This window comes from Nannospalax galili, unplaced genomic scaffold (assembly GCF_000622305.1).
Source record: "Nannospalax galili isolate Female #2095 unplaced genomic scaffold, S.galili_v1.0 scaffold1225, whole genome shotgun sequence".
Classification (NCBI taxonomy): domain Eukaryota; kingdom Metazoa; phylum Chordata; class Mammalia; order Rodentia; family Spalacidae; genus Nannospalax; species Nannospalax galili.
The window spans coordinates 417,224-436,790 of NW_008352717.1; the positions used below are offsets into that span (position 1 = coordinate 417,224).

At 50.5% G+C, this 19,567-nt stretch overlaps 1 protein-coding gene across 1 annotated transcript in view; it reads left to right on the top strand.

Moving 5' to 3' along the window:
* The first annotated feature begins 8 nt into the window (after positions 1-8).
* Positions 9-19,567, top strand: part of Tnfrsf1b (TNF receptor superfamily member 1B) — a 34,431-nt gene continuing 14,872 nt past the window's right edge. Inside the window, exons 1-3 of the mRNA XM_017802395.2 lie at positions 9-186; positions 15,972-16,003; positions 17,762-17,930. Coding sequence (XP_017657884.1) covers positions 9-186; positions 15,972-16,003; positions 17,762-17,930 — 379 coding nt within the window. The remainder of the gene's footprint in view (positions 187-15,971; positions 16,004-17,761; positions 17,931-19,567) is intronic.

Sequence of the window (19,567 nt, forward strand, 5' to 3'; positions counted from 1 at the left end):
GCATCAGGATGCCTTCCCGGCTGCTGCGCCTTCCCGGGACAGCGCGAGGCGCTGGGAGCTGGGAATCGCTGTCCGATCCCCGGCAGACCTGCGGGCGCGCATCTGGGGACCCGAAGCCTGGCACATGGGAGGCAGGGGTGGAACTCCGGTCTCTGCAGCAGTATCGCACCGTGCCAGCCGCTCCGGGTAAGACCCCGCCAGGCTCAGGAACCCCCCCACCCCCTTTACCCCTGGGACCGCTGCACGACCCTTCTGCCTGCGCTTGAAGCGGGACAGGCTGTGCTGAGGCAGGTGCCTTGCCCAGGTCAGTGTTCTCTTCGGAAGACTTCCTTCTCTGCGGCCATAGTTTTCTTTCTCAGAAACACTTGGGCTGTGTGTCCAAATGCCCTGAGCCAGAAGTGTACTAGGCGCTTAATAAAGGCACAGTTGGGCAGTGACCCACTTCTCTGACACTTGCCCAGACTCCTTCCAAGGACCCGCATGATGCGTCCAGGGTCACTAACAGAATGCTCTGTTTTCGAGAAGGGGGCAGTGGAGGTGAGGGTAGCTGTCAGGAAAGGCATATGTATTTTTCAAGGAGCCTCCAGGAAAATGGAGTAAGCAAAGACCCCAGTAGTCAGTTTTCACCTTACCCATCACAAAAACAAGGTCAGTTGTTTCTTGTTTGTTTTTTACTATCTTCTTATTGGTAAGACAGAATAACCCCATTTTACAGAAGATTGAGGCCCGGAAAACTCACCTTTTGTGAAGAGCCTGGAGGGAGCTTTTTTTTTTTTTTTTTTTTTTTTTAGACAGGGTCTTCCTGTAGCCCCAGCTGTCCTGAAACTCACTATGTAGACCAGGCTGGCCTAGAACTCACAAAGATCCACCTGCCTCTGCTTCCCAAATGCTGGGATTAAAGGCATGCGCACCACACCTGGCTCTGGGGGGAGCTTTCTACAAAGCTCACTACTTTGCTTCGCTCCACAGCTACAGAGACGGGCATGCTTCCCTCTTCCTGAGCCTACCCTGTAGGCTGACCTGTCCAGGGGGGAGGCAAGTGGGAGGTGGTTTTTGTGGTGACATGAGATGACTCAGTGACCCAAGACCAAAGAGTCCAGTTCTCGGGGGGTGGAAGGGAATTGACTCACTCCACAGTGAGTGCCAGAAACGGGTCCTCAGGGAGGCCAGGGATGGCCTTAGATTAGATCCGCTCTTAGGGCTCAGTGTAAATGTGGATGTCTGTGGTCACCAGTGTGACTTAGGGTTGTGCTAGAGGCTCTGACCTCCAAGGAAGAGTGGGCCTTCAGGCATGGAGCTTGCCCCAGATACATATGAGCTCCCTGCACAGGGGGAAGGAAGGCACAGGGCTCTGCAGGATCCAGGAGTGTTAGTGACTGGAGGCAATTCTTTCGGACTTCCTTCTCCTCCTGACCAGCCCTGCAGGATCCAGGAGTGTTAGAGTGACTGGAGGCAATTCTCTCGGACTTCCTTCTCCTCCTGACCAGCCCTAGTCAGCTTAGATTCCTGTCTTCTGGTACAGCTGGTCTGCCCCTGTTCCCATTCTTACAAATCCTCCTTGGCAGAGAGACCTTACTTAATTAGGTCTGGACAGCTCTCTGTCTGGACTCTGGGGCTCCTAGTGGTAGAGGTAGAACACCCAAACCAGAAGGAGGTATCTGCTCTTGCTAGCTCACACATATGTCATAACCAGAGGCTTGTCAGGAGCTGATGATTAGGTGTCTATCATTGTGTATGTACAAGCCCTGCCCACACTTTGCCCACGTCATAGCCCACCCTGTAGCTCTTCCAAGCCTTTTGTAAAGTCTACCTTCTCCAGAAAGGCCTGTCTGCATACTCCTACTGGGATGTGGTCTTTAGAACCAGTTACATTCTACTTTTATTCTGATTTATTTATATTTTATGTGTATGAGTTTTGCCTGTGTGCATGTAAGTGTACCATGTGTGTGCAATGCCCACAGAGACCAGAAGAGGGCATCAGATTCCCTGGAACTGGAGTTACAGACAGTTGTTTTCAGCCATGTGGGTGCTGGGAACTGAACCTGAATCCTTTACCAGAGCAGCCCGTGTTCCTAACTGTTCTCCAGCTCCACATTCTACTTTTTATTCTCTTTACTTTTTATTCTTACCCACCTCAGGGATGGAAGGGTCTTGGTACTCTGAGCTATGCTGTCCAGATTAGTCCCACAATAGCTCCCAGTTTGGGACACTCAAGTGTCAGGCACTGTGTCGGGTACTTTGTCATAGAATGGCACTGAAGTCTTCCTTCCAGTGTCTCCTACAAGGTGGGCACTGCTGTTCCACTGAGAGGTATGGGAACAAGTCCTCAGGCTGTGGCATCCGCAGGAACACAAAACTGGAGGATGCTAGGTAGGACCTGAGGGCAATCTTCCTGATTCCTGAAGCCCTTGCTCTAGACCCTCCCTTGCCTGTATCCCCACTCCTGTCTCTGCCCTCATGGGGCAGTTGGGGGTAGCTGGATTGTGCAGCAGAGAGAGCTCTGCAGACATTCGAGTAGAGACTCACTCTGCCCCAGGATCTTGCACCCTTTCACAGCTGTATTTGTTCACTGATGGGTATTATATCTTTAGTTTCCCCATTCATTTAAGTCTTTCATTTATCTTGCAAATAAATACCAGGAAGGCAGGCAGCATAGGTGAGTGCTTAGTGCTCTGCTGGGCCAGGTAGGGTCCCATTGTTGGAGCCTTGTCTTTACTTACTGGGCTGTCCTCCCTGCCCCTGGGAGTCTTAGGGCTGAGGGCTGCTGTTTGCAGTTGGCACAGAGATTGGGGCCTTCCAGACTGGGACTGGAGTAGAGTTGGGTGCTTGGAGTATTGCTGAGCCTAAAGGCTCATCATATCTCTGTTCTTTGTTCCCTGCCTGACATCCTCCTGGGGCATCTGTGTTTTGACTGAGGGTATAGCCTGGTGATTGGGCTCTTCAGAGGGCAGTGGGCAGGTAGCCAAGCACCCTGATACAGTGCCTGCCATCCGTCCATGTATCCATCCATCCATGTATCTATCCATCCAGTCCACCTGTCCGTCCACCCATCCATCCATCCATCCATCCATCCCACCATCCACCCACCCACTTTCACAATGCTTCATGCTCTGTCCCTGCCTAGCACTAGGAAACTACCTCCAGGCCTCTAGGGGCCACACTGCCTTGATTTATTCCTCTGTTCGTGGGAAGAGAGAATTTGCCTGGCCTTTTTTTTTTTTTCTTCTCTCTCTCTTTTTTTTTCTTTTTGAGACAGAGTCTCATATAGTCTAGGCTGGCCTCTAATTCACTATACTGGTAAGGATGACCTTGAATGCCCAATCCTCCTACCTCCATATCTGCTGTACTGGGATTACAGACATGTGCCACCACACCTGGTTAATGTGGTGTTGGAGATTGCGCTCAGGGCTTTGTGTAAGCTCAGTAAGCACTCGACCAGCTGAGCTACATCCTGAGCCTGGAATTTTGGGTTGGAAAATGGCTCAGACAGTTGTCTTAGGGGCCCCCGAGAGCACTGTCCCTCTCCAGGTCTGAGTGACACCTTAATGACTGTTGCTCCCGATACTACCTAAAGGAGCAGCTAGGATCGCTTTGTGGAGAAAGGGGGAGTTCAGCCAGGGTGACTGTGGGGGAAGGGGAGAGTTCAGCCAGGGGTGGCTGTGGAGGAAGGGAGAGGTTTGCACCATGGCTGAGATGTGTTGGTATGTGTGTTGCATTCGGTCCAGCTCTTGCTGTCAACCTGATCTTCATGTTTATGCCTGGCTGGCTGTTCTTCTGCCCTCAAACATACTGCATACATACTCAGTGCCCCAGGGTCTTTGTACCTACCTTTTTTTGTCTCAACATTTCTCTACTGACATCTGGTCTCATTCCCTCATTTCTTTCAGCTTAAATGGACCAAATGGCTTGTGAAAAGCTGCAGGCCAGGTAGTCACCCTCCCCTGCCTGCTCCACGTTCCTGTTGAACACTTCCCAGCTGTAGAAATCTTTACTTTGATTGTTTCCATGGAGGCGCTGCCTGTAGCCTGGGTTGGGGTTTCAGCCCCTGCAGTGCTGACATGTTGGCCCTGTCACTCTTTGTTGTGGGGCTGTCCTCCCCCTTGCTGGGTGTTCAGCAGCAGCCTGGGGCCCTACCCATTAGAAACCACAATGATGCTTACTTCAACTGTCTCCAGATATTGCTGAACATCTCCTGGAGGTGGAGGGGAATAGTTCCTGGTTGAGAACTGCTGGCCTAACACACTACCTGACCTGCAGTAGATGTGTAAAAGGATTGACCACTGGGCATGGTGATGCTCATCTGTGATACTGCATTTGAGAGGTGGAGGAAGGAGGATTACTGAGAGTTCTAGGCTGGTATAGGCTACATAGAAAAGTCTTGTCTCAAAACATTAAAAAAATATTTATTTTTAAGATTTATTTTATTTTTAAATTATACATATGTGTGTATATTTGTGTGTGGATATGTGCACATGAGTGCAGGTACCCAAAGAGGGCAGAAGAAGGTGTCAGATCTCCTGAGGCTGGAGTTACAGGTGGTTGTGTGTTGCTTGGCATGGATGCTGGGAACCAACCTCAGACCCTCTGCAAGAGCAACAAGTGCTCTTAACCACTGAGTCATCTCTTCAGCCCTATTCATTTTATTTTTAAGTGTGTGTGTATTTGTGTGTGTGCACATGTATGTGCATGTGTGAGTACAGGTGCCCTAGAGTCCAGAAGAGGGTGTCAGATTCCCTGGACCTAGAGTTACAGGCGGTTGTGAGCTGCCCAATGTGGGTGCTGGGGACTGAACTCAGGTCGTCTGCCAGAGTCACATGCACTCTCTCTGGCTCTCTAAATTAAAAACAAAATGAAAAAACTGGGCATGATGGTTCATACCTGTAATCCCAGTACTTGGAAGGTGGAGGCAGTTGAAGGTTAACCTCAGCTACAGAGCCAGTTTTGGAGCTAACCTATGCTATGTGAGATCTGTCTAAAATAAAAGGAAGTAGGTTAGAGAGATGGCTCTGTGGTTAAAAGCATTTGACACTCTTCTGGAGAACCAGAGTTTGGTTCCCAGCACCCACACTGGGCAGCTCACAACCACCTACAACTCCAGTTCCAGGGGATGTGATGCCCTCTTCTGACCTCTGCTGTCACACTTATGTTCACATATCCACATATAGACACATACATAGTAATAACTAAAGGGTAAAATAAATATTAAGAAAGAACTTAAAAAAAAAAAAAAACTGGCCTTGGTGGCTTATGCCTGTAATTCCAGCATTGAGGAGGAGGTACAGACAGAATCAGCAATTCAAGGTCGTCCTTGGCTACCATATTAATTTGAAAACAGCCTGAGCTACATGAAACCCTGTCTCAAAAAAAAAAAAGAAAAGCTTAACTAAATGTCAAAGAATATTCATGTGTTCATGTGACCTTTGTAGTGACTGGGTGGCTGGTGACCTGTTTTATTTTACAGACAATGAGGCAAGTTGGTAGATGGAGCCAGGTTCTAGTGGCCTCCATTTCTTGAAGTGTCTTTGCTGTGGCAGATCTGCCAAGGTGTGGGGGGGTCTTCTCCCCTCAAGGGCTTATACCCTTATATTCCTATATCCCCTCCCTGCTCAAGATAGGGCCAGCCACTGATGGTGACTCCAGACCCCAATGGACATGTGACTTTCTGGGACACTGGCAGCAAAGGAGTTGGGGGTTGAGGCTAGGAGAGGTATCTCTGTAACTAGGAGTAAAGTAGAAGTGCTGGGTTTCCAGTTCTGGACGCTACCTGGCACGAGGAGCTTCCTCAGACAGGGCCCAGCCCGAGTCAGACAGCTGTCACAGCCTCACTTTGCTGTTGAGTGGCTGTGTGGCCTGAGCCTCCCAGCTCCTCTGTATAATAACACTCCCTTGCTGGTCGTCAGGATTAAAAGTGGCTTTTTGAGGCACGGGCAGCCTTGTAGATCTGGCCTGACTCAGTTATGTGCTGTGCTCCTGGCTAGGTGGGGACCATGTTGGGCTCAGACCCCCTTTCTGGAATCCATAGGGCCCTAAAACTTAGATGTCAGGTATCCAGATGCCCCAAGTTCCTGCCAGAGTGACTTTGCTGCCCAGCACCCTGAGAACAATTTCCTTCCTGTCTGCCTTTTCCTGCTGCACTTCCTGCCCTGTGTCCCTTGCCTGGGCCCCTCAGATCACCCGCCTGCCTGCCTGGCCTTAGAGGGTGGCAAAGGCTATGTGGTCAGGAAGTCACCACCCTACCCTGTCAGTGACGGGTGCTAAATGTCATTTGGGGGTGAGGAATACATTTGATGAGGTAGAGAGGGGTGCAGAAGGCCCCACCTTGCCTCTGCATAGTAGCTGTGGGTAGACCCCAGGCTGTCTCTAAAGCCTCCTCTACCTGCAATTTCTGTGATGCTAAGATTCTATTTACTTGTGACCCAAATGGTCATGTTCTATGGAGGCTGTTGATGCTGGCCAGTCCCCATCTCCAAGTGACTTCTAAGACAGAGGGAAAGACCATAGCTGGGTGTTAGCAGAGTCGAGTTCCCATCTAACCACGGTCACTGGCTTGCTGTGTGACCTTGCTCAGGTTTTTAAACCTCTCTGAGCCTAAGCAACCTTATCTTAAAAAAAAAAAAAAAACCTGCCTATCGTTCCCCCAGAAGATTGGGGTGGGGTGGGAACTACAGGTTTCCTCAGGAAAGAGAGCGGACATGTTCATTTTTATCGTGCATATGTATGTCTATGTGCATGCACATATGTATATTTCATGTGGGGGGGGGTACATATGTGTGCACGTCCATGAGTGCATGCTGTGTGGGTGGGTGTGTTTATGTGGAGGTCTGACGTTGACCTTGGGTGTCTTCCTCAGTCACTCAGCCCTTTATTTAATTATGGCAAGGTCTCTCACCGAACCCAGAGCTTACCAGCTAGCTAGTTAGTTTGCCCCAGGGGTGCCCTGTCTCTGCCTCCTGTGTGCTGAGATTACACATGGCCTCCATTGTGTGGGTTCTGGGGATCTGAACTCCAGGCCCCAGGCTTGCACAGCAAGACCTGTAGTCACTGATCCTTCTTTCTCATGTTCTTTTTTTTCTTTAATGTGTATGTGTGTATGACTGTATTGCCTGCATGTGTGTAAGTGCACCTGTGTCATGTAATGCCCATAGAGGTCAGAAGAGTTGGATCCTCTGGAACTGGAATTATGGACAGTCGTTAGCTGTCCTGTGGGTGCTGAGAATCGAACCCAGGTCCTCTGCAAGAGCAGCCAGTGCTCTTAACCACTGAGCCATCTCTCCAGCCCCATCTCCTGCCCTTCTTAAAGCTTATTTCTTCTTGCTTTGGCTGGAGTTATTTGAGTTATTTCCTTGTCTCAGGCCCCAGTGGCACCAAGATTTTCCCTGTCTGCTTGCTTGAAGCAGGGCTGCAGACACCCCAGGTAGAGCTAGGATTCCTGGGTTTCCTGCCTCTGTTCCCTAGTACTTCACACCCCTCACAGGTCAGCAGCTAGGCATGTCCCCAGACACTAGGAGAAGTCCGAGCTGGGAGCAGTGCATTCACTACGGGTTCTGTCTAGAACCTACAGGTTCCGAGATGCCCTGAGCTGGGCAGGCGATTCCGTGAAGAAATACTGTTACCCATCAAGGAGGGCATACTTTCCTTGGTGCTGATTCTAAGCTCCACCTCTTCTGCAGCCCTGAACCTGGCAGTGCCGCCTCCTCTGACCTGGGCTGTGGGCAGGGGCTCATTAGCTCTCAATCTACCCTTCCCACATCTTTTTTCCACCATGATGCCTTGTGACGTCACAGCTGGGTGACACCACTGTGGTTTGGGGCTGCTTGGCTGGGAGCCAGGGAGGAGGAAGTGTGATTAGCTCACCAGCAGGGGATTTGGGGGAGTGAGTTTCCTTCTGCCCTGAGTGTGAGCCACACTGGGACTTGGGTAGGAGGGTGACCCAGCATGTTTCCACTTGCAGTTCTGTCTGACCCTTGCCAGCTTGCCTAGGATGGCAATACCACACTGACTCTCTGAGCCCCTGTTTCTTCTTTGCAGAGCAGAGGGCTTAGAGGTTTGTGAACCTAGAGCATAGATACTGTTCCTAGTATAAGAAGGCCTGCTCCCAGTCCAGCCACAAATTCCATGTGGGAGGACACACAGTCCTAGTGGGTGTGCTCTGTTGTAACTGACACTATCAGGTGACTTGAAGGTTCAGAGTGACTTTTACTCCAAAATACTGGGTCCCTGAGAGACCTGGTGAGCCTCCATTCTGTCTGCTTGGGGAGCCAGGCCTCTAAGCTGTGCCAGCCCCTCTGATTAGACACAGGGCAGACTCCCCAGGGAGGTGATGGTCCTTCTACCTTCTGTCCAGTTAGGGTGGACATTGTGGGTCTCATCTTATCTTGGCCCTAAGGCTGCTGTGACCTCAGGTTTAGGGAATTGAGTGGGTCCAAGAGTCAGAGTTGAGTTGGGAGGGACTTAGGGGCACAGGTCATACACAAAGACATTTTTCAAATAGGTAACCTTTCAGGACAGGGAGAGGCTATGGATCCTGGGTTCTGGAGCCCAAGCCTAGCTTGGCATCCACCTTGGGCAGGACTTGGGTCACTAGCTTCCTTCTGTATGCTGAATCTCCACTTCCACAGCTCTAACCAGCTTACCAAGGACCTGCCTGAACCAGTGTTGGGAGCCTGAGGCTGCAGGTGCTAGAGTGGGTGGTGGGGAGGGGAGTTGGTATCTTGGAGTAGAGTGTGCGGCGCAGCTCAGAAGGGCTGGCCCAGCTCTGAACTGGACAGTGATTCTATGGAGAAGGACTCTAATATGTTGACTCTGTTAGTGGAACCCTTACAAGTGTCCAAATGCCTCTGATGCCTGCCTTCCCCCTGTTGACCTACAGCTCTGGCTTCTGTCTGTATCTCACAGAGCCCTGAGGTTCCTGATGGGCCTGTCACCAGCTGCTCCTGCTAAGATGGCCTATGCCCCTGGCCACCAGCCTGGGTCCTGCTCCTTCCTGCCCTGTCTTCCTGTTTCCCCGGCAGGAGTCCCTTTCTCTCTACTCTCACCCCTTGAACCTCCATGTTTGCCTTGCCGTGGCTTGGCCCTGTGGTCACTTCCCTCACTTTCTCTTGTCACTTTTTTTTAAGTCGCAATGGTAGACCAGGGTGCTGGCCCTGATCTCACAGAGACCCAAATGCTGAGATTAAAGGCGTGTGCCACCATGGCCATCACTCTTGTCACCTTCTTCACACACACACACACACACACACACTCGCATACACACTCATACACACACACACACACACACACACACACACACACACACACACACCGCCGCTGCCCTCTACAAGGCCACACAGAACCTTTCAGGACCTTTCCCAGCCCTGAGTCCCAGAGTCTGGAAGGAAGCCAGGCAGGTCAAATATCCGTGGATGCCAGGTGAGGGCAAAGGAGCTGGGGACCCAGCTAGACCATCAGGCTGGGGCAGGAGGTTTGCTAGAGTCAGTGATGATACATGGGACTCTGTGTCTGCAGCCAGCTTGTGGAAGAAGTAATCTCAGTTATATTAAAACATTGATGGGCCGGATGTGGTGGATTATACCTGTAGTTCCTGCCCTTGGAGGTGGAGGCAGGAGGGTGGAGAGTTCCAGGTCAGTCATGTCTCAAAAGAAAACAAACAAGAAACAAACAAAACCACTGTAATTCTTCAGGAATTCAAAAAATAACTTACTGTTTTACCCTATTTAATTTTCATATCAGACTAGGGGGTATGTACTATTGTGAGGTTCATTCTACAGAAGACAAGACAAGTTTATTAACCTTGATTTAAAAATGCAACAAACAGGGCTGGAGAGCTGGCTCAGCGGTTAAGAGCACTGACTGCTCTTGCAGAGGACCCAGGATTGATTCCCAGCACCCACATGGTGGCTGACAACCATCTATAACTCCAGTTCCATGGGAATCCGACACCCTCCTCTGACCTTCTTGGGCTGTGCATGACATGAATGCACTTACACACATGCAGGCAATACACTCATACACATAAAATAAAAATAATAAATAAGACTGGGCATGGTGGCACATACCTTTAATCCCAGCACTCAGGAGGCAGAGGCAGGCAGATCTCTGTGAGTTTGAGGCTAGCCTGGTCTACATAGTGAGTTCCAGGCCAGCTGGGGCTACAGGGAGACCCCATCTCAAAAATACCAAAATAATAATAATAATAATAATAATAATAACAATAATAATAAAATACAGTAAACAGGAACTGGGGGTATGCCTTTGGGGGATAAGTCATGCTTAGTATACACAAATTAATAATTACTTTAATTGACTAATTACAGGAAAAAAAAACACACAGAAAGACAGCCCTTCAAGGTGCCTGTTAATTAGGGATGGGGTTTGAGTTCAAAGTCAGGATTCTTCATTTCAGAATCTGTACTGTCAACCACCATACTTATCTCCCTTCGGGGGGAGAGGCAGTGGGGAGCCTCTGCTAGTTTGGGGGAAGGAAGTGGACTGGGGTGATCAGTCTGAGCTCAGTGGGAAGGCCAGATGGGGTGGCGAGGTTAGTAGCAGAGAGGCAGGCTAGGAGGTTGTAGGCTGTTGCAGTAGTGCAGCTGAGAGTCTGGGAGAAGAACAGAGCAAGGAAGGAATGGGAGCCTGGAAGGAAGAGGAGGGGCTGCGAGTAGCACCAGTGGCTCTTCCGAATCCCCGTCTTGCATTGAGGTTTACTACCCAGTCTGAGCTGGGTGACCTGTTTTGATCTTGATAGTCTTATGTTCCTGGAACCCTTTTCTTTTTTAGAGACAGGGTCCCATGTATCATTAGCTAACCTTGAACTCACTATATAGCCAAGGATAGCCTTGAACTTCACCCCCAAGTCCTGGGATTACAGGTATGTGCTACCACACCCAGTTTTCTTATGCACTGGGGATTGAACCCAGGGCATCATGCAGGCTAGACGAGTACTCTACCAATTGAACTACATCTCCAACCCTTTCTGGAGCTTTTGTTGTTGTCACAGGGACAGCCCCTCTACAGTCATCCATTCTGGCTGGGGTGGACACAAAAGAGCTGGTGCTTGCAGTGTCTTCTGGGAGCCAGGCATAGGTCTGATGTACTGAATACATGGAACCCTTCACCCTCAGCCAGTGGGGCAGCAGGCCACCGCTAGTGTCCAGTTCTAGAAGAGGTAATCCCAGCAAGGAGGGCCAGGCCTGCTCAGGGTTTCATCGCTGTCCCCAGCCAGAGCCTAGCTTCCTCCCTCAGGCTCCAAAGTCCATACTCCACCACCACCTAGATGCGATGGCAGCTAGTTAAAGCCACCGCATAAACTGTGATCTGAACACTTTCCCTCACTGGGAACATGGGCTTGTCTTTCTAAGTCAATTTCCTGCTTACACACAGCTCAACTAATGGGAAGTTAAAGCTTTGCTTTGTTGAGCGGTGCTGCATCTATTAGACACCTGTGGTTGCACTGGCTGGGCAGAGTGATGAGTAATAAAAACACTGAGAAGGGGCATTTAACTGCTCCCCCCGGCCACATGCAGCACCCAGCTCTTCCCATGCACTGGCCTGGTGATTTTTAATGCCCGGTGTAATGGGCACAACTTCCTTCCCATTTTACAGGTGCCAAAATCAAGGTGGTAGAATAGCTGAATGGGGACTCAATCAGGTTCTGGTTCAAGGAGCGATCACAGTAGGGTGTCAAGGGAAGACACAAGGGAAGAAAGAATGAACCAAAACCTGATCTAGTCCCAGCTGTCACAGCAGCCCCTGGAGGGACCCATGACCCCCATTAGGGGTTCAGAGGTTTATGTGAGATGATATGGAGGGGGATCAAGGAGCCAGGGGGTCTGCTCTACAGGATGTGTGCTCACGGGGAGCTGCAGGTGTCAGACTATGGAGGAGGGTACAGGAGTTGGGTCCTCTGAATCAGAGGTGACAGGTGAGCTGAGGGAGGTTATGAGGGTGGTCAGAGAGATACGCTCCGGTCTGAGGGTAGCAGGAGCTGCTGAAAGCTTTTAAAGGGGGGCCAGTCTTGGAATCTGGACGAGAACTTAGGTCTGTCTGCAAAGGGACGTATGGCCGGAGCAGACTAGCTGACAAAGAGTGCCCTAGAGATGAGGAGGGGAAGTGGGAGATGGAGAAGGCCGTGTCAGTCCATGTCAGTAGACTTAAGAGGGTGACAGTGGGGAGGGGTTGTGGCATTCTCTGTTGCTACCTAAAGTGTCACTTGGGGGCAGGGATCCTGCCTGACTTTGGTCTTTGTACCTTGGCACACAGCACAAAGCCTGGCCTCATGAACCGGATCCCAGTGTGGGCTTCCTGTCTGCCTGAAGCTCACTTCTAAAGCACATCAGAGGCAGCAGCTCAGGGGAGGGATGTGTCACCCCTGGGCCACCTGTCTGTGATGTGGTTGGTCTTCCTGACGTGGATGCTCTCTGTCTCTGTGAGGGCAGACAGCCCTCATCACTGTGCCTTGTGTTGTGATGATGGCTTGGCCTGATAGTCCTACAGTCCACGGATTCCTATAAACCTCTGATGTCAAGACTCAAATGCCTCTGCCTTCTCAGGCCCCAGGCCCTGGGGACCTGCCATGCAAATTATGTGGCCTTTCTAGTGCTTGAAGATGACTTCTGGTCGCGTGTGGGGTCCTTGGGCAGATATCTCTGCTTCTCCCCGACAGATAATGCATTTGCCCTGGGATGTGGTGACGTTTTTGCTTGGGAACATCACTGAGCTGTTCACTATTCTGTGATCAGGACACCATCACAGGGTGTAGGGCAACAAGATAGCTCAATCAGTAAGTGCTTGCTGTGCAAGCACAAGGATCTAAATTAGATCTCCAGAACCCACATAAAAATGTCAGGCATAGTGTGCTGTTGGAATCCCAACACTTGGGGAGGTAGAGATGGGCAGGTCCCTGGGACTTGCTGGCCAACCAACCTAGCCAAATAGGCAGAGCCCCAGTCTAATGAGAGACCTTGTCTCAAAAACAAGGTAAGGTGGCCTGAGGAGGTTACAACACCTGAGGTGGACCTCTGGCCTACACACACACACACACACACACACACACACGCATCCACACATAAATATGCACTTGCACACATATGAACAGGTGCATACATATGCACACACACACAAAAGGATCATAGGGTATAAAATTGTCAGGGGGTTCTGAAGCTGATATAGCTTATAGCTTCCCAGTCTGCCACCTGCATTTTGAATCTTCTGGCTCCTCTATTTCTGTCCCTCTGAAATGGGCTTGTACTAACCCGATTGCTCCAGTACATAGAGAAAAATGGGAAAAAGCATATGAACACATCCGGCATGGTTCCCATACAGTGGGTGTTTTTCCTTGGTCTAAGCTTCCACCAGCCCTTCTAGCTCATGTAAAGGGTAGGTCTGAGGATATATTCCACCACAAGCTGGAAGTCTTCCATGTCACCTTCCCCATCCTGTCCCCTTCCTGCCTCAGTCATAGATCCCTGCCGGGGGCTTGCCATCCACCATCCATCCATCATTCATCCATCTCTGTCAATCTTTCCATCTCTTCCTCTACACACCCATCCATTCACCTCTACTTCCATCCATCTATCTCTCCATCTATCCATCCACTCACCCATCCATCCATCCATCCTTCCATTCTTACATACATCTGTCCATCCATTTATCCATCCATCTACCCACCTATTCATCCATCAATCTCTCTATCCATTCATCCACCACCAATCTGTCTCTCCAGTCTTCCCACCATCACCCATCTATTCATCTATCTCTCCATCTACCCATCTTTCAGTCCATACATCCACTCACTCACCAATCTGTCTCTTTATCCTTCCCACCATTTTCCATCCATCAATCCATCCATCCACCCACTATCCATCTATCCACTATCTTTCAGTCCATCTCTTCATCCATACAGCAATTCATTCTTTCTTTCTACCCATCTATCCACCCATCTCTCCATCCATCCTTCCAACATCATCCATCCATCCATCCACTCTCAGTCCATCTCTTCACCCAAATGGCAATTCATTCTTCTCTCTCTACCCATCTATATTCATCCATCTACCCTTCCATCCATCCATTCATCCCCATCCATTCACTCACCAATCTATCTCCCCATCTATCCCTCCTTCATCCATCAATCCATCTCTCCATCTACCTATTTCTCAATCCATCCTTCTATCCACCCACCCATCTTTGTCTCGCCATCTCTTTATCCATCCAGCAATCCATTCTTCTTTCTCTCCACCCATCTATAACCATCTATCCCTCCATCCATCTACCCACCCATCTATTCATTCACTCCCTCCCTCCATCCCTCCTTCCCCCTCCCTCTACCCGTCCAAACATCCTTCTTTCTTCCCTCCCTCCCTTCCCTTTCCAGTCTCTCTACCAGGCATGGATTCCTACCATTGACTTCCACTCTGACCTGAGGTCTTGTCTTTTGAACAACCGGCTCTGGTAAACATGCTGACAGTGTCAAGTGCAGTCTCATTCATTTCCTCTTTTCTCAGTGTTAGATCCCCCATGAACTGGAGATGGGGGTGAATCTGAGCCTCCTCTCCAACTCAGAGCAAAAGCCAAGAGCCCTCCCCAGTCCAGTGTGTCTCAGAGGCTGTTTACTGCATTTGGGGACCTCCATCTACTCCTGCCCTCTGCTTGCATGGTCCCTCAGGCCCATCTTCCAGGGCTATGATTTAGGCTCTGGGGTGGGCCCCTTGGAGGGAGTGACCTTTTGTTCTGTGTTGTGCTGGGCTTTCTGTTCCTCATTGTTTAGCACTGACAAGGCTGTGGTTTTTTTTTTTTTTTTTTTTTTCTCTGTCCAAGAGGATAAACAGGCCTGAAGGCTGCTGAGGGAGGTTGGGCCCCTCTACCAGCTGCTGGCGCTGGGATCTTCTACAGCAGCAGGAGGAAGTGCCCATGAAGTTATTTATGGCAAAGCTTGGCCATGGGAGGGAGGAGCTCAGGTCTGTGGGGTCCAGCTGGCCACCAGGAGCCCTTGTTCATGGATGGATCACTGAGCCAGTCCAATTTGGCTGAGGCAAGGCCCTTTCCCATCAGACCCTCTGAGCCTGTCAGGGTGTTATTCCCTAACCAGAGAAGGGTTTCTCTGGGAGACTGGGAGCTGATTGTTCTGCTGGGGGCACTCAGGGGTAGACCGAGGTGGCAAATGTATCCAGGTTCAGGCTTTCTGGCCCTGGTGCCACGGCCAGCACCCCTCTTCCAGGGAATGGCATTGGAAGAGCTTTCTGCTCAGAGTAGCAACTGCTGAGCACCCCTCTTTAGCACAGAGGATCCTCAGGCTCTGGGTGAGCACAAGGAGGAGGCAGCGTTCTGGGTCTGAGTGGGTCGTGCAGGATGGAGCCTGGGCATTGGCTTACAAGGGTCGGGGGATGCACTCTGAAGGCATGTATGGGCTGTGGCCAGAGAGACCATGGGACAATCAGGGTACAGGCATGGGGCCAGAAGAGCCACAGTCTGTCCACAGCAGGAAACCCCAGCCTCATGGGTCATGGCTCCTGATGGCTTCCAGCTGTTATCCCTGAGTAATTTGGCAGCTGAGCAAGGATGAATGCTGGGTGACAGGTCTGCTTAATCACTCACTGCAGGGACCATGGCGCTGGACAGAACAGTGATACCCCCCTACCCCAGGCAATGCTAAGGATGAGGAGAGAAGGCAGCGGGAGCCTCCCCCAATCTCGGATGATGGGAGTCTGTCCACGTCTATACAGGCCATCAGTGCCCAGTATTATAGCTAGCATCTTCTCTGATTGGCTTGTTTACAGCTGATGTCTAGAGTGACTGACTGGCCAGCACCTGTGTTATGCTGATCGTTAGATATTTTGTGCATCTCTTTTGTGCCCATGAAATTTAGTTAGGAATGAAGTCCAGAGATATTGAGATGCTTGCCTGTGATCATATGACTGTTATGTGGTAGAGTAAGAAAATGAAACCAGGCCTCTCAAACTCTCTACTTTTATCTGCAGAGTCTGAGAGGACTTTCACTGTTATTCCTTCAGTAAAGGTTTATTGAGCTCCTATTGACCACATGATTACAGTTGTAGGCACCATGAGGGTATGACCCAGCCCTCAGGTTTGACCTAGAACCATCTGTGATCATTTCCAAGTGATGTCAGAGGGAGTTGAAGACGGACTTGGGTGTGTGTGTGTGTGTGCACACCCTCCTGTTTGCTCTTGTAAACCCACACTCGTTTGCCTGATGTGTATGGCTGTGTCACTCTGAGTGAACTCACAGCCTTGGAGAGGTGGCTAGCTCACGTTTGTCTCTGAATGCTCAGATTGCCACCCCCAGTCCTTTAAAAGGAAGGCTGGGACAGGCAGGTGGCCTAGGGGTCCTGGGACAGGCCCTGGCCACTTGGAGGTCTGAGGGAGGGAGGGCACCGTGCTTGTCAGTTGTTGGTTCTTTGCCTTGTGGGTGCCGTTTCCTGTCTCTCTCCGCCCCTTCCTTTTTTTTTTTTTTTAAATTTTACTCTTATGTTTTTTAAGAGTTATTTATTCTATGCATACAAGTGTTTTTCCTGTATATATGTATGTATGTATATATATTGGGGAGACCAGAAGAGGGCTCTAGAGCTACCATGTAAGTATTAGGAACTGATCCCTGTGCAAGAGCCATAGTAAGCACTCTTAACTGCTGAGCCACTCCAGCCCCACCTCCCTTTCTTTCATTCCTTGCTGAGGCACTTGGCACAGACACTAAGCTCATGAGCAACAGAGGCAGACAGGACCTGTATTCAAATCTCTATCACTGGCTCTGAGACCTCAGGTGGGTGACCTGCCCTCTTTATGCCTCTAGTTCCTGTTTATACAAATGACCACAGCCATTTTTGGTCGGTCGTTGGGAGAGCTAACTGGAGCAGAACCTGAGGCAGGGCTCTCTTGTGATGGGAGAGAGCTCTCAAGGACGACCACATGGTGGCAGGACAGGGCAGGGAGAGGACAGGGTAGGGGGAAACCACCCTGCAGGGCCCCGTGGTGCTACTGAACAGGGGCTTGGAATTGCACCAGCGTGGGTCCCCCTTTGAGGGTAGGATGCTGCCTCTTGGTTGGAGAGCTGTTGTCAGCCAGTGCTGCTGCTGTCCTGCTGGTGACAGGGGTCTAAGTGAGCCTCTGTTGGTCCAAGCCACCAAGGCCTGTAGGACCACAGTGCTTACACACAGGTAGAATGTTCACTGTGGTCCATTTCCATTCATATCCACTTCCTGAATCAGATCTGCCATAACCTGCATCAGAGGCTTGGGTCTACAGAAGACAAGGCCATTGGCATTTGCCCTATGAGTCACAGTGTGGGTGTGTGGACATGTATGTACACAACTGTGTGCATACACATACACAAGACACAGTGTCATTGCAGAGTAATGACATGCTATTAGAAGGGGCCATAAAACTGTTCAGAGGTGGAAGAGCTTATACCAGGTCCCAGAGAGTCAGAGAGGGCTTCCAGGAGGAGGCAGACCTCAGCTAGAAGGATGGAGAGATGTTTGTTTCTCAGGTGCCAGAGGGCTGGGAAGCCATCTAAGGCAGAGATTAGCTTTATGCTGAGGACTTTGACATGGTGACCAAGGCCACTGTCTCCAGAGCCCACATCCTCTCTGAGCTCTGTTGGTATCCGCCCAGCAGGAGGGAAGCCTGAAGCAACCCACCCGCCTGTTCAGCACCTCCACCTCCTGACACAAGTACACGTGCTGAAGAGGGGGGCCAAGGAGACAAAGGCTAGGACTCTCCTTTGCTTGGCTTCCCTCCTCTCTTATGCAAGAAATCCCATTCTGGGGCTGGAGCCCAGAGTGGCCACACTAATGGCTGCCTCGCCTTCCCCTTCCAGGTCACCTCAACACCTTACAAGCCGAGTCCCGGAAGCAGTTGCCAGGGGCCAAAGGAATATTACAACAACATGGTCCAGATGTGCTGTGCCACGTGTCCGCCTGGTAAGCAGCAGCCACTGGGTCTTTGGGGGGTGGTACCCTGGAGTAGGGTGCTTGTCCAGGGATGGGGAGCAGAACCCTCAACTCTCTCTGGGCTGCTTCTAGGGGCGTACACTCTAGGGCCTATGATCCCTCTTATCTGGGCTTTTGCATTTGCTGTCCCCTCTGCTGGGCACTTTTTAATGCGTTCTCTCTGATTAACACTTGCCTGTGTTTTAGAGCCTAGATCAGTTGTTCCCTGCTCTGGAGGGCTGCCCCACACTCCCCCGCAAGGCCACAAGTCTCCCTTATGCTCCTATTAGCCCCTAGTATCACATAAGCTAAGCTTGCTTTTTTTTTTTTCCTTAGTGATGGCCTGGTTCCTCTTTTAGGCCCACTGCGCCCTCCTCTGAGGCAGGGACTATGATCTCCACTGAATCCTCAGCATATGGCACATGGCCAGCACATGGAGGTGCCCTGTGCATATATTTACTGAGTCAATGAACGTGTACTCATTTCACAGATGGTGGACCTGAGCCCTGGCTCCAGTGGGGAGGGCCCAGAAACTGACCCCTAGTGCTAAGTAGCCAATCAGGTGTATATATTCACCTGTGTAGTATTCTTAAAACACCTACTGTGTGTAGCGCCCTCTGGGGGCAGAGCAGAATGCAGGGTAGACACAATCCTGGTCTTTGTGGGTCTGCTTTCTTTTTTTTTAATAATTATTTTCATTTTATGTGTATGAGTGTATTACCTGCATGTATGTAAGTGCACCTGTGTTGTATAATGCCTGTGGAGGTCAGAAGAGGGTGCTGGATCCTTGGAACTAGAATTATGGATGGTTGTTAGCTGACATATGAGTGCTAGGAATCGAACCTGGGTCTTCTGCAAGAGAAGCCAGTGCTCTTAACTGCTGAGCCATCTCTCCAGCCTTGTGGGTTTGCTTTCTAATGGAGAACACAGACAAATTACCTACAAGATGTGTGGTGCTGGCTGCCAGGGGCTGCTGGGATGGAAGGAAGGCAGGAAGGGCTGATGGAGACAGACAGGGTGGGGTTGTCTGGGAAAGTCTCTCTGAGCCCTGCAGGAGTTGAGGGAGCAAACCACACAAACATAGGGGGATAGCAGGCCGGGTGGAAATAGCAGCGCCAAGGCCCCCAGGTAGGAGACAGCTGGGTGAACTTGAGGAACAGCAAGACCAGGGCATGTGGTCCAGAATAAGAGAGGGGGAGAATGAAGGAGGATGAGGATGAAGAGACAAGGGCCAGCAAGATGGCTCAGCAGGTAGAGGCGCTTGCCACACACGCCCAACAACCTGAGTTCAATCCTTGGAACCAATGGTGGAAGGAAACAACAGATTCCTGAAGGTCGTCTCCTGGTTTCCACGTGTGCACCATGACACGTGCATGCTAGTACACATACACACACGTACATGCACATACACACAGAGTAATGATAAATTGCATTAGATTAAAAGAGATGAGCAGAGTCAGGGCAAGGAGTTCAGTTTTGTTATCAGAGTCTAGGAACCACTGGGGGCTTTGCCCCATTAACCTGAGATGTGGGTGGGAGCAAATGCACTTGTTTCCTTCTACAGCCGCTTTGAGAGACCCCGGGTTAGTGCTCTTCTATTAACTGGCAGAGTCTCTTTAAGTTACTAG